This window comes from Stigmatopora nigra, chromosome 1, assembly GCF_051989575.1.
Source record: "Stigmatopora nigra isolate UIUO_SnigA chromosome 1, RoL_Snig_1.1, whole genome shotgun sequence".
Lineage (NCBI taxonomy): Eukaryota > Metazoa > Chordata > Actinopteri > Syngnathiformes > Syngnathidae > Stigmatopora > Stigmatopora nigra.
This window is the reverse complement of record NC_135508.1, coordinates 11,249,120-11,261,652: the sequence shown is the minus strand read 5'-3', so window position 1 is coordinate 11,261,652 and position 12,533 is coordinate 11,249,120. Positions and strand designations below refer to the sequence as shown.

The 12,533-nt window shown below is 37.6% G+C and overlaps 2 protein-coding genes across 2 annotated transcripts; both read right to left on the bottom strand.

Annotated features, from left to right (window-relative positions):
• Positions 1-109: 109 nt before the first annotated feature.
• On the bottom strand, positions 110-2,395 carry LOC144200740 (glucagon-1-like). The gene is made up of 6 exons (XM_077723037.1): positions 2,226-2,395; positions 2,033-2,130; positions 1,834-1,953; positions 1,043-1,159; positions 317-463; positions 110-254 (listed from the first exon to the last, which is right to left on the bottom strand). Exons 2-6 carry the CDS (start codon positions 2,119-2,121, stop codon positions 251-253), a joined length of 477 nt encoding a protein of 158 aa, XP_077579163.1. The 5' UTR covers positions 2,122-2,130; positions 2,226-2,395; the 3' UTR covers positions 110-250.
• A 1,787-nt stretch (positions 2,396-4,182) lies between these two features.
• On the bottom strand, positions 4,183-11,240 carry LOC144197850 (dipeptidyl peptidase 4-like). The gene is made up of 26 exons (XM_077718528.1): positions 11,104-11,240; positions 10,938-11,025; positions 9,885-9,980; positions 9,689-9,780; positions 9,408-9,482; positions 8,946-8,998; positions 8,802-8,874; positions 8,528-8,648; positions 8,114-8,268; positions 7,922-8,019; positions 7,714-7,843; positions 7,212-7,250; positions 7,029-7,127; positions 6,870-6,940; positions 6,677-6,730; positions 6,490-6,602; positions 6,361-6,408; positions 6,183-6,281; positions 5,728-5,797; positions 5,449-5,643; positions 5,323-5,377; positions 5,144-5,243; positions 5,004-5,062; positions 4,863-4,935; positions 4,497-4,570; positions 4,183-4,424 (listed from the first exon to the last, which is right to left on the bottom strand). Exons 1-26 carry the CDS (start codon positions 11,104-11,106, stop codon positions 4,332-4,334), a joined length of 2,226 nt encoding a protein of 741 aa, XP_077574654.1. The 5' UTR covers positions 11,107-11,240; the 3' UTR covers positions 4,183-4,331.
• Between the last annotated feature and the right edge of the window lie 1,293 nt (positions 11,241-12,533).

The following is a 12,533-nucleotide window of genomic DNA, read 5'->3' as shown; positions in this document are numbered from 1 at the left end:
ACTCCATTTTTTTGTTGTTTTATAGTCCTGAGATTTGCATTTTGTGTTCATATTTTTTTTGTATTTTTTATAAATAGAAATAATTTAAATGTAAACAAAAATATTCCTGGAGGTGCTTTCAAAATAATGGAAGAATATTAAGGGTATACTTTTTGTTGGAGGGTGAAGGAGTGATATGGCTTCCGGTTCTTTGTTTCTGCGCGTTGTCCTCACAGAGTGCTCGTCCTCAGTGGACGGCTTGTAGTATTCTTTAACTGGAATACACAAAAGCATCGTAGATCAAGCTAATTGGCAAAAGTCAACCAAAAGTTATTACCTCTCCCCTGAAGACTTGGAGGCCATGACCCAGAGTAAAAACTCCTTGGCAGCCATGGAGTCGAGGACCTTGTTCACATCGCTGGTGAAGCTTCCGTCCACGTGCCTTCTCATGTTTAACCTTTGACCCCGCATTGTGACATCCCACCTGGGTAAACGCACATCAAGGACGTGGCCATTACAGTCTCATTCGGTCAGTGTCCGTATTTGTGCCCGTCAGCAAATCACAAGTGGTGTTGTCAAAATTTCATAATTACTCATGAATATATGAAAGCGTACCTTGAAGTGAGGATAAAAAGACATTATTAATAATTGTTTGTTAAAATCTTGTTTAACAGAAAACTCCGTATTTCACGTTAATTTTTTTAGATGATTTCACTGATTTAATCCATCTGACTGTGTGAAAGAAGGCCACTACAGACAGCCATTCCCAATAAAACGTTAAGATTTTAGGCCAATCTAGAGTCAAGCAAAAATGAATTTGGAATATACCATGTCTATTCTATTTATTTTTGAAGCGATTTATTTGATAGCTGTTAACACCTCTTTCTTAGCTTAATTTATGTTTAAAATACAACTTGTTTTCAGGCCACTCAACAGGTTCATGTGATTTATTATTGCTGGAGGATAAGGTGAAACATGAATACGGGCCAGGAAAGGCAGTACAAGGGGGTTGCCCAGTGGAATCAGTCACTGGAACAAGGCAAAGAAGTAGAAGTTCCCCTACTCTCTTCGGATCTGTCCTGACATGAGAGCGCCCACAAAGTCTCTCAAGGCCTGATCCTGGAGGTACGAGCTCACGTCACTGGTAAAAGTCCCCTCCGCGTGACGTTTTCCCATGGAGCTGGACACAAGACAATGAGATCATCTTCAACTACACAACAACAATGAAACCTCTGCAAATAACTACCGATATGCAAGTTTTGCTGCCAATCACCCGGTGTACAACTATACTGCAAGGATGACACAGTGTTATACAGTGCTAAAGTAAATGCCACATTTAATACAACAATTGGGATAATCTGGCTCACTCAAATTTCAGAGCAGGGCTAGAATTTATTGGTTTTCGAACAAGATAAAGGAAATACATCTGATTTTGGTCATTTTTTTCCATATGGACTTACCCTGTTTTAAATCACTGGGTGTTTTTCGTAGTAACAAAAAGACATTTTTGACAACCTGCTCAGAGGAGCATCTGAGTTTGAAAGGCTTTCGCTCTACTTATGTGTGGTTTTGGTCAACTGAAAAAAAAGCTCCAACACCCACACATGATTCTGAATAAAATAGGTGGTAAACATTATAGATGAACTCTTTTAAGCCTTTGTCAATCATGATAATACACAAAATGTCTCTTCAGTATTCAGTGACTTGAACAAATGTTGATTAGTAAGGAAAAACTACTATACCTTTATGTTATTTTTCATTTCCAGATTTGTTTAAAGCTCAGCACATGTATTATTACAGTAGAGAAAGTAAATCTAAACAGATTGCCAGCACTTTTATAATAAGACCACTAACCCACTGCGTTTGTTGTTTCGAATAAAGTCCTCAAATATCCGATCTTCAATATATCTGCTGAAGTCATTGGTAAACAATCTCTCCGAGTGTCTCCTCTCTAAATTGTCATGTGGCTCTGAGCTGGAGGAGGAAGAACATGTCCTTCACAAAGAGACTGAGGCACATTTATTCCTATCTATAAGTCCATTTACAGTTGTACCTTGTGAGATCTTGGAGAGGAACCTGCCAGCTACTCTGGACAATGCTGAGGATGACAAGCAGGCCAATCAGGGAGTAGATGTGTGACATCGCTGCAAACTATCCAAAAGAAAAAGAAAACACATATACGGTCAGTACTTTCGAACTTGAATCAGGTGAAGAAGGATTTGTTGTTGGAAAAAAAAACATCTCACCTTTTTCCTCTTTCAGAAGAGCGACAAATTCTTCCTAACGTTGCCTTCTTGACTTGATTAACTGAAGGTGTATCTGATACAGCGGGATGATTTCACCCCTATTTACAGCCCAGCAATTACTCTCGACCCATTTAGGTTTGAGAACCTATCGGAAAGGCATTGGTGCGTGATGCCTGTGCTTAGGTGCGAAGTTCAAACAAATAAATGCAATACTCCTGGCAAACAGATATACGGATCCCTAAACGGGCAACTGTGATCTCACCTGGACTGTGTGGGTGGGTGGGTGTCTGTTTGGCATATGTCATGTGTCCACGATGAGTCACATACCTGTCAACCTCGAACCATTTGTGATCTTACCAAATTTTGTTTTCGCCCTTACATATATGTATAAATACATGGAAAATCTTACCACTTTACTTTACCAGACCAGAAACAGCTGATCAAATGAAAGTAAACATAAACAAGGGAACAGGAAACGGAAATCACATGGTGAAAGTGTTACAAAACGAAATGTTTATCATGATCTTTTTTTTTTAGCCAATCAGAGGCGCCGGTACATATATCACTTGGCAGACATGCGTTTCCGGGAAGAAACAATGGCGGATGGTGAAAAATGGCTAGAAAGTGCCTTAATTTATTTTTTTTTCTCAAAATCACCGTTTAGCGTACCATTTTCATGTGTACAGCGTACCAATATAAAAATGGGCTTTCAGTTGTACCAATTACGGCGAGAACGTACCAGTTGACAGGTATGGAGTCACAATGTAAAATCGTATTCCTCAAATTGTGGGGTGCATGTGACCCTAAGGAAGATGCTCATTTTTGCTGTCGTTAGAACAAGAAAGTGCAAGTCCACATTTTTTCAACTTTTTTTGCACTAGACAAATGATAGGAAAGGAGTAAGTAAACCCTTCACGAACAACTTTTTGCCCAGGAATGAATAGAAAGGTGCTCAAAAAATTGCTGTAAAAAGAAACAACATTTGGGCATCTGTGTTTTCGATTTTTCCTTTATTGGTTTTTCTTTTCTGTTTCTTTTTGTCTCTTTCTCTCCCTTCCGTCATTTGTGTGCCTAAATAAAAGGAGAGCGTCTACATCTTAGATTCAGATTGAGGATAAAAGGTAGACAAAATCCAACAGAACACAAAGTTTGGGGTTATCATCATGTATCGGAAGTTGAGCGTATACAGGAACATAGTGACAATCACTAGCTGTGTTTTACAATGGAATCAACATGACAGCAATGAACACTTGCAACCTTTATCAGGCATGCACTGGGATGCAGAGAGCTGACTTTGACTTCCTTTTTTTTGCAGCAACCTGCCACACCAAGCCCAGAAAAAAGGGCTTTGTATGCTGAATATATAAATAAAATATGCTATGCTTTGTTGTATGTATGCTGAACCAGTACATACAGGTTTTAGAGCAACATACTACACTTAACTCTGAGCAATGTCGTTTTGATTGGAATGCAAAGCCGCCCTCGTCATATTATAACAGCCTAGTTTTGCAGTACAAGAGCATTAGACTGGTTTGTCAACATTCCTGATCAATTGCATTTTCCACAGAAGACATGTAGCATGTTATGATGCATTTAGTGCGACAAAAAAAATTGGTAACTGAAGATGTATATTCAGAAAGAATGGGAAAACATTCCTTTTGACATGTACAGTCATGATGTGTTTTTTTACTCATGAAAGGAAATTGTTACATTGCAACATTTTTTTTCTAGTGAAATTCATTCATTTGGTAGATCAGATGGATATAACTTGAGTTAATCACTATTCTCACACTATTGCTTCTTTCCTGGTCGGTCAAAGACACGTGAACAAAATCCCAGTCGATGTCTTTTATTATGTCAAGATGCCACAATAAAACGCCAATCAATGTTACAAACTACCTGAGTGGGTTTCTGGTCAAACACATAAATATAAAACGATTTGAATAATGTTGTGGAGTGCAGTTTTAACCTTTATTACCAATAATGCGACAACACTGACATCCATTTTAACCACAGTACATCATTTACACAACTAAAGGAGTAAACATAGTAAGTTAGTTTGCTGTGTGTGAGCCACAGGCTTTGGGAGTGCTGCTCTAGTAGACCTTATGCAAAGCATCTCTGTAAGAAGTGACTCATGTGAGTATAAACGTGATGATTGGCATGGCCAGGAAGGCCATGATTCTTGTCCGTGTACCACTGAAAGACAACATTACCACATTTGTTCCTTAATTTTGACTTCTTTAAATTTATTATCCTCAGTGAGCTCACCATTGCGTCAAAGTCCACTTGCTCATTCACCAGAGCTTCTGAAATCTCAGCCGCCTGCTGGAAATGCACATTGTCTGGAAAGTGGGACAACGTTACTGTGTTGGCTGTTATTGTGTAAATAATTGGGAAGGTTTATTTTTTTAAAGATAAATATGGTGCACACATGCTAGACTGGTTGAGATCCATACACAAACCTAAACAATCCTTCAAAATGGTATCAGGACCAAAAAGAAACCCAAAAACTTCAGAATATTCTTTTGAAAAAGCAGCATTAATATTTTTGGAATGTGGGTGGAAGCTATGGTGGCAACCCACATAAACACAGTTCATCTTGGACTACAAAAATCTTAAATAATGTTGACTCACCATCAGCTGTTCCATGAACCAGAAGATACTCCACTGAGTGGAAGTTCTTAGCCCGGGCAGTCACTGTTGAATTCTGAACGGAATAGAAATAGATATGAACACACAATTTATAAATCCATAGGTATGTGTACGCAAACTTACGGTGTAGGCTACCGCATTGTCACTTGGCTTTGTCATGTACCGCTCAGTGTAGATTGAATCTGGAAAACAAAAAAAGTGTAGAAATTAGATTTCTGTTTACACTAGTGGGACATTTTAATGTAAAAATATGAAAAAAGTACCATAATATTCCCATTTGGAGACAGGTGCTACTGCCATTCCACATTTAAAGACTCCACTTCCGCTCCCCAAGGCCATGGACGCTACATATCCACCATATGACTGACATACATACACAAAATTTAAAGGCCATAAAGTACCAATTGGCTGATAAATGAAATCCCACTTAAATACCACTCACCCATCCCCATATAGCAATTCTATGTTTGTCGATGAATCCCATTTTGATGAATTCCCTAAAAATAGACACTCAGTTCAAGCCTTCTTGTAGGAAAAGAACGTTCTGTTGACGTTGCACACTTCCTACCGGGCTGCTGTTATCTGATCTTCCACTTCATAAGTTCCAAGACGTTTATAGATTTCGTGCATTATCTTGTCGCCTTGGTAACCGCTACCTCTTCCATCAAAGCTGGCGACGATAACTTTCTCTGTACTGGCTAGATATGTGGACCAGCTCACTCGGTAACCAAAGTTCACCTTCTGGCTACAAGGACCGGCATACCTGGAAAGTAAATTGGAGGTATAATCTAGGTTCAATTTCAGATTTGGGCGCAGGAGTGTTTTTTTTTTTTGCTTCCATTCTTACACGTCTATCAGTAAGGGGTATTTCTTGGACTCGTCAAAGTCTGGTGGCAAAAACATCTGGTACCAAAGATCTGTGGTGAACAAACAAAAGTAAGATTCAGTTTAAATCATAGAATATTTTTGACAAATGTTGAATAGTATTTTTGATAATACAACTAGAGTAATGTAAATATGAAAGGGGGGTGTCAAAATGTCTTACTAGTATTCCCTGGGCCTGTTAATCAAATCACTGTATCAAAAGACAAACAACCATTCCCACCAATGGGCACATTTCGTCTTCCCTCATTTGGTGAAAATATAATGCTGACCACATAATAGTGATAATTGCCTTAAGCTAAAAGCAATTTTAAAAATCACAAATAGAATTTTTAATTTAAATTTTGAAAGGTTACTGTTTTTTTTCAGCCGCACATCATGTACATATATGCGAATAAATATAGGATAGAATGAACTCACTATAGCCAGCAACTTTGATCGTTCCTCGACGCATGGTGGGCATTTGCACTTGAGATATCAGTTGGGTGAAAATCTTGTTATCCTCCAAAAGACTCAGCTCTAATGATTGAAGTGAAGAAAGGTTATTAAACACTCTCTTCTGTCTTCTTTTTTTCTTCATAGAGCTAGCAGTTCTCACCTTTGCCTTCTCTGTTATCAATAAGAGAAGTATAAGGGATGCCTGGACCTTTAATGAAAAACATGTCATATTTATGAAGTCACACAACATGTTAAGATATTTAAATAAATTAAAAAAGCAAGAACTGACCGCCGCATCTCATGAGGTAGAAGCTTGAATTGTGGCTGAAATCAGCAGAATTATATTGGCAGTTTTCACCGCCAAAGTTACATGTTAGACATTTGACCTCTCCCTTGGTCCATCTGAAATAAGCACGTGTTTGGATTAGCCTACACATTTAAAGTATTAAAGTATAACATCAGAATAGAGGCTTCACCTATAAACATTCCTTCCGCCGGGTTTCCCGCCTTCTTGGTTGCTTGAGTAATAACTGTGGATTATTTGGAAGGGGGAAAGCAACAGAATCAAATCAATCAAAGTCACATCCAATTTTCAAATAGATGATCACAATGAGACACTGGAAGCCATTAAAGTGCTCAGTGATTAAAAAATATATCTTTTTGTCTTACACACTATCTCCAATTACTTTCTGAATGGCAATAACTTCCCATTCTCCCGTGGTAATTGCCGTAGCAATGCCCTGCAATAAAAATTTGACAAAAAGTTGTGTCATCCTCCAATTTATTGCCATCAATTCTTTTAATGTCAAGCTTTTTGGTCCAACCAACCTCTACAACATGATGTATGTGCTTGTAGCCTTTGGGGTCACTCAACAACAAGTAGTAACTCTTCTTGTCTTCAGCAAATATTGGTTCAGACGGCGAAAACTAGCCAGAAAAAATTATTTTAGCATTTCTCAAAAGCTCATACATTGTTCCCCATTTGAGAGATAAAGTAGTGTATATTTTTACCCGTCCAATCCAGCCTGAGGAGCTTTTAATTTCCAGAGGCTACCAAGAAGAAAGGCAGAGAAGAATTGCGATATTAATAAACATTTATATACATTTGCTACCCACCAAAAGTAGTACACTAGAATGATTCTACCTAACAGTAACTCTTTCTCCATTTACATGAATAGAATTATCTATTTGTTCTTTACTCCCACAAATTGTTTTATTTGTAATACGCAAAAAATTGATTTGGAATACGATATTAAGACACCATGTAATAGTAGTTGAAAAATAAATTCAGAAATGACAGATATTTAGAGTAGTAACTTTTTGCCCCAATCGAATGATAATATTGCTGCTCCTGATATGGCCAATCTGACTCATATTTGCAGAGGACAAGGAATATATTCCAGTAGATATCATTCAATTAAGAGACTGTATTGCGAAATTGGTTGCTTAACTTTAAAACATCATTGTTATTAATTACTAGTGTGTCATGTATGGTGCACTGCTTGTTTTGTACCTTAGCTGCGACCCAGGATGAATTCTGGAGTTCATAAATCTGTAAGATGAGGTGGTTTTGGAGCCTTTTTAGCCATTGGACAGCAATCCGCTGGTCACTCCCCCAAGTCACTGTAGCCAAGTAGTGCTCTCTATTATCCCAGAGATGGGAAAATGTCAGATTGAATTGACATATAATTTTAAACTACTAGGTGGAAAAGTTCTCCTACTCTGAGCGGAATGATTCTGGAACAAGTACTTCAGCACTGAGTGTGGGGTTATCTGTGTCAACGACAAATAGCTTCACCACTGGGTTCATGGAACCTGCCTGTATGGAAAAATACAAAAGACTATCTATCGAGCATCTTGTGGATGGATGTTCAACATTAGATTTAAGTTTGTTATATTTATAGTAAACCCACCTTCGGATATGGGATAGAAACAGTACGGGGATATTGGTTATTTCCATACCATGAGTACTCGATAGTGTGGACTTGTGTGTCATTGAACTGGATATATGCCACATATTTTCCTCCCGGGGACCACCAGAGGCCCTGATTGGATGAAAACATTTCCTCTAGTAGAGGTGGAGAAATAAAAACAGTCATTATACACTTGGATGACATTAAAGGAGGTTATGTTTTTATTGTTTTGCTTTCAAAAACTCTGATGGCTCACAATAAATTTAGACTGGCTGATTACCGTTATAATTATTTTTAGGTAGATTTACAGTGGATAGGTCACTGTCAAGTTATTAAAGTAATCATTCACATATTGTTTTGACATTACTGTGAGAAAAGGCACTATGGACACATTTATCGCTTACAATTCCTTACCCTCGTACACCCAATCTGGAACTCCATTTAAAATCAGATTCTCCTCGCCATTGAATGTCACTTGCTGGGGTCGCGACTCTGGGCTGGACTTTAAGTACACATCATTTTGGAAAACGTAGGCCTAAGGAAACCAAAGGAAAAAAGGTCAAGGAGGGCTTAATAATCTATTAGTAGCATAACACACAAGTGTTTGGACAAGGCAGATTAAAGGGTTTTTTTAACCATGCATCCCATAGGTGATATTGCAAGTAAAATATCAGTCAACCACACTCACCAGTTTGTTCCCTACAGGTGCCCAAGCCAAATATTGGATTTTTTCAGGTAGTTCGGAGGAATCCAGAAACTTGCTGTGATAAAGTACAACAGTATCAAAAACAGGGAAGACAACGACTCCAAATACGAACCCTGCAATACGTACTTCAAAGTTCGGTCGTAAAGTGAGTATGAAGCTGTGAATGAATGTCTCCACACCTATATGGACGGAAAATGTACAGGTGCAATGTATATTTTAAGATATTTAAAGTCACAATCAGTTTCTCCATAAAGGGCCCTCCCTACCTGAAAATTAGATTTTTTACATTTTCACCATCCTTATCACTGTATACAAGTAAAGTTACACTTTAATTTAAAGTTTAAAAACTTGTGCAAGCTTGATCTCAAGCAAGCACATTTTGGGCACATTTCAGCATTTAGCTAATGATTTTACACCAATTGTTATTTCACTACGACAAATGGGCATGTTATCCTCAACAATATGGATATGATGACAATAATAAAAAAAAAATACTAGACTTCTTTTGTAATGTAGTAATGTATGTATGATAAATGTTTTCAGTCTTTATAGTGATGTTGGGCCATGACAACAAAGGTTAAGCCTTACCGGGCTGATGTTACTCATATATGCTGCATATCTGTGGTCAGCAGCCAGCTTGTAGTCAGAAGCCCTCTTTTCATTCTGCGCAAATAGAGAAAAAAAAATTCTCAACAACCATGTTCTAGGTCCACTTTCAAATTGTGCTATTTGTCCAAATAACAATTTCTCCAATTGATTTTACAGAATAGAAAAAGATCCTAGATGGAATAATTAGCTTGTGTAAAATGGAATGGGCTTGTAGTCAACATTTAAGCGTCAGTCACACTTTCAACTCCAATACAACTTACAAATGTGTCTTGGCTCAAGAACAAGGAGGATTCCGCCGTCCTCACATTATAAACATAGACTGAGCCGTTTTGACTTCGCAGATACTCGTCATCTACAAGACAAATGAGCTCGCAATTAAACAAACAAAAATATTTTAAAGTGAAAACCATTCGGATAGGCATTAAAAGTTCAAAATTGATTACACCAGATACCCACCCGAAAGCCACCAGAGGTTGTAACCCTTAGGTTGAAGAGAGGAGTTGAACACATCTTCCAAAGTGAAAGTTCTTTGCTCAATGGCATCGTCTTCCTCTGAAATTATTATGAAAAGTTGATAATGCACACTGAGCACTGATTGTCCTTTATGGACTCCTGCTTCTTCTCGGAATTATCAAGGACTCCAAATTACAGGTACAGTAACTTTCTGGATATCTTTAGCTACTCAAGCTTTCCTTTTACTTCACCAAAAGAAAACAAAAACATTTTTTTTTTTTTGCATTCGTTTTTTTTTTGCATTTTCACGTTTTTTGCGGTATACCGAGAAAAACGGGAGACTACTGCGGAAATATTTTTCAGTCTCCCCCGTTTTTCACGGTTTATCCACGTTTCACGTTTTTTTGCGGTACATCACGAAAACGCAAAAATCGCAAAATGTGAAAAAACGCAAAAAAATGGGGGAAACAGCAATGGAAGACTGGATTTTCTGTAATTGAGAATGTCAACGTGATTGGTATATTTTATCATTGTGGCCTCTGATTACCTGGCAACAAGTTCTGCCTGCATCATACTCAAAGTCAGCTAACATGCAGTCCAGCAGCTCTGTGGCCATTTTTTAGCATTAGTGCTATGGAAAAAGACTATATAGATGAAAACCTGAAGACCATTTAAACATGATGGTCTGAAGAGCTGTGGAAATTTTAGCATCTTAAATTGTCAGACCAAAGCCGCCACTACAACTGTGGCGAATATTCTCCATCATTTGTTTTATGATTTAGCCATTTCCACTGCCTAAATGAGTAAAGAAAATCCAATTTGGACGTGAATTTTGAGTGTCTTCATATGCTCCTTACATGATACCAACTATATTACAACAAAGAGAGGAAGCGGAAAGGCAACTGTACATCCTTCAAGGTTGTAAACAGATCGTAACTGCTGATGACTTGTTAACTATTAACTGTAATTTAACTTTTCTTCTCGCCTCAAGAATAAGCTAGAGAAATGAAATCATGCAACAAATCAAATGAGCAAAGGTGTAAAAAGAAGACGTACCGTTGAGATAAATCACAGTTGGCACAGTTATGAGAACAACAACAACAACTAGTCCAAAAACCCCGAGGAGCACCTTGCCAATGGAGACCTACGTAGATGAAGAAAGAACACAAAACTGAGAATACTGGTGGAAAATGCCCACAAAAAGAAGTGTCAATGAACTTACCATAATAAAAAACCAAAAACAAACAAAAACCAGACTGGTGAAAACCAAACGAGTAAAACAACACGATAGTTAATACTAAATAAAGCGAAACATAAGCGAGAGCAACGGAAAAGTGTGCTCACAGAACGTTGTGTCAATCCAACATAGCTGTTAAATATTACCTTTGGTTTCAAAGGCAAGCCAATAAATGTGTAAACAGCTGAACAAAGGTTGACAAGTTGGATCAACTTTAGCAGTTTTGTTGCTTATTCTTAACGTCATTTAAAATTAAACAGACTTGATGTGTTTCCAAACCAATTTGTGCTTTGGGCTAAAATTTTGCATAGTTTCATCATTCAAGCTCACTCACACTCATACCTCGGGGCAATTTACAGTGTCCAATCAGTCTACCATGCATGTTTTGGGATGTGGGAGGAAATCGCAGTACCCGGATAAAACCCACACGGGCACGAGGAGAACTTGCAAACTCTACACAGGAAGGTCGGAACCCTTTGGGAATTGAACCCTCAATCTAAGAACTGTGAGGTGTATGTGGCAACCAGGTGCCAAACACCTATGTAGTATTCAGTTTAGAAAAATGATTATATCCCATTTTATTTTTCATGCAATATATTATATATCACTTCAGGAATTTGTTATTTCACAAATAATAGGCATTTGAAATTTGTACATTACACATGATGTCTTTTTTTGCCCCCAAAAAATGTAAATAGACTGAAGAAAATTGAACATTTGTGAAAACAGTATCTATCATTCATCAGTGCAGCTACGCAGAAGAAGTCCAAGTGTATTTGTGTCATGCCGGATGGTGTGAGGTGATGATTAGTCACAGTAAACAGTAAAAGCCTGTTGAAAGCTTAACAAATAAAAAAAAAGCTCTACATTTATGGGGAATAAACACCATTTTCATCACTTGTTCTACTCAGAGCAGACATCCTCTGCAAACAAATCTTCACTAATGCAGCATGCTTTGTTTGAGGAGTACAACCTTTCCATTTACATGCCACTAAACCAAATCCTTTATAGGTGACATTTTGAACACATTTGGTCTCAGGGTAGCAGTAAAGGATTTCTAAACTACCTAAATAGGGCTGTTTTATTTATTTTTCCTTTTTTCTTCTTCTTTTTTGACTCCACTTAAGTACTACTTTTTCTCTTTCCCAGTGGGCCAACTGACTGTAGATGGTTTTGACAGCAGAAGCCAAGCTGCAAAATTGTTTCATTTTTGAGCACAATGAATGAAAAAAAAAATGATAGAAAAAAATATGGATGATATATTTAGGTAGTTTTTAATTGTCATATTAAAATACACGAGAGGTATATACAGGTAGCACATGTCTCCATAGATCAATGGATTTTTTTTTACTTTGATTTTTTTTCAAGAACATACTATTGTGTTTTTCACATGTCCTGTGGCAAAAGAAGTCAAT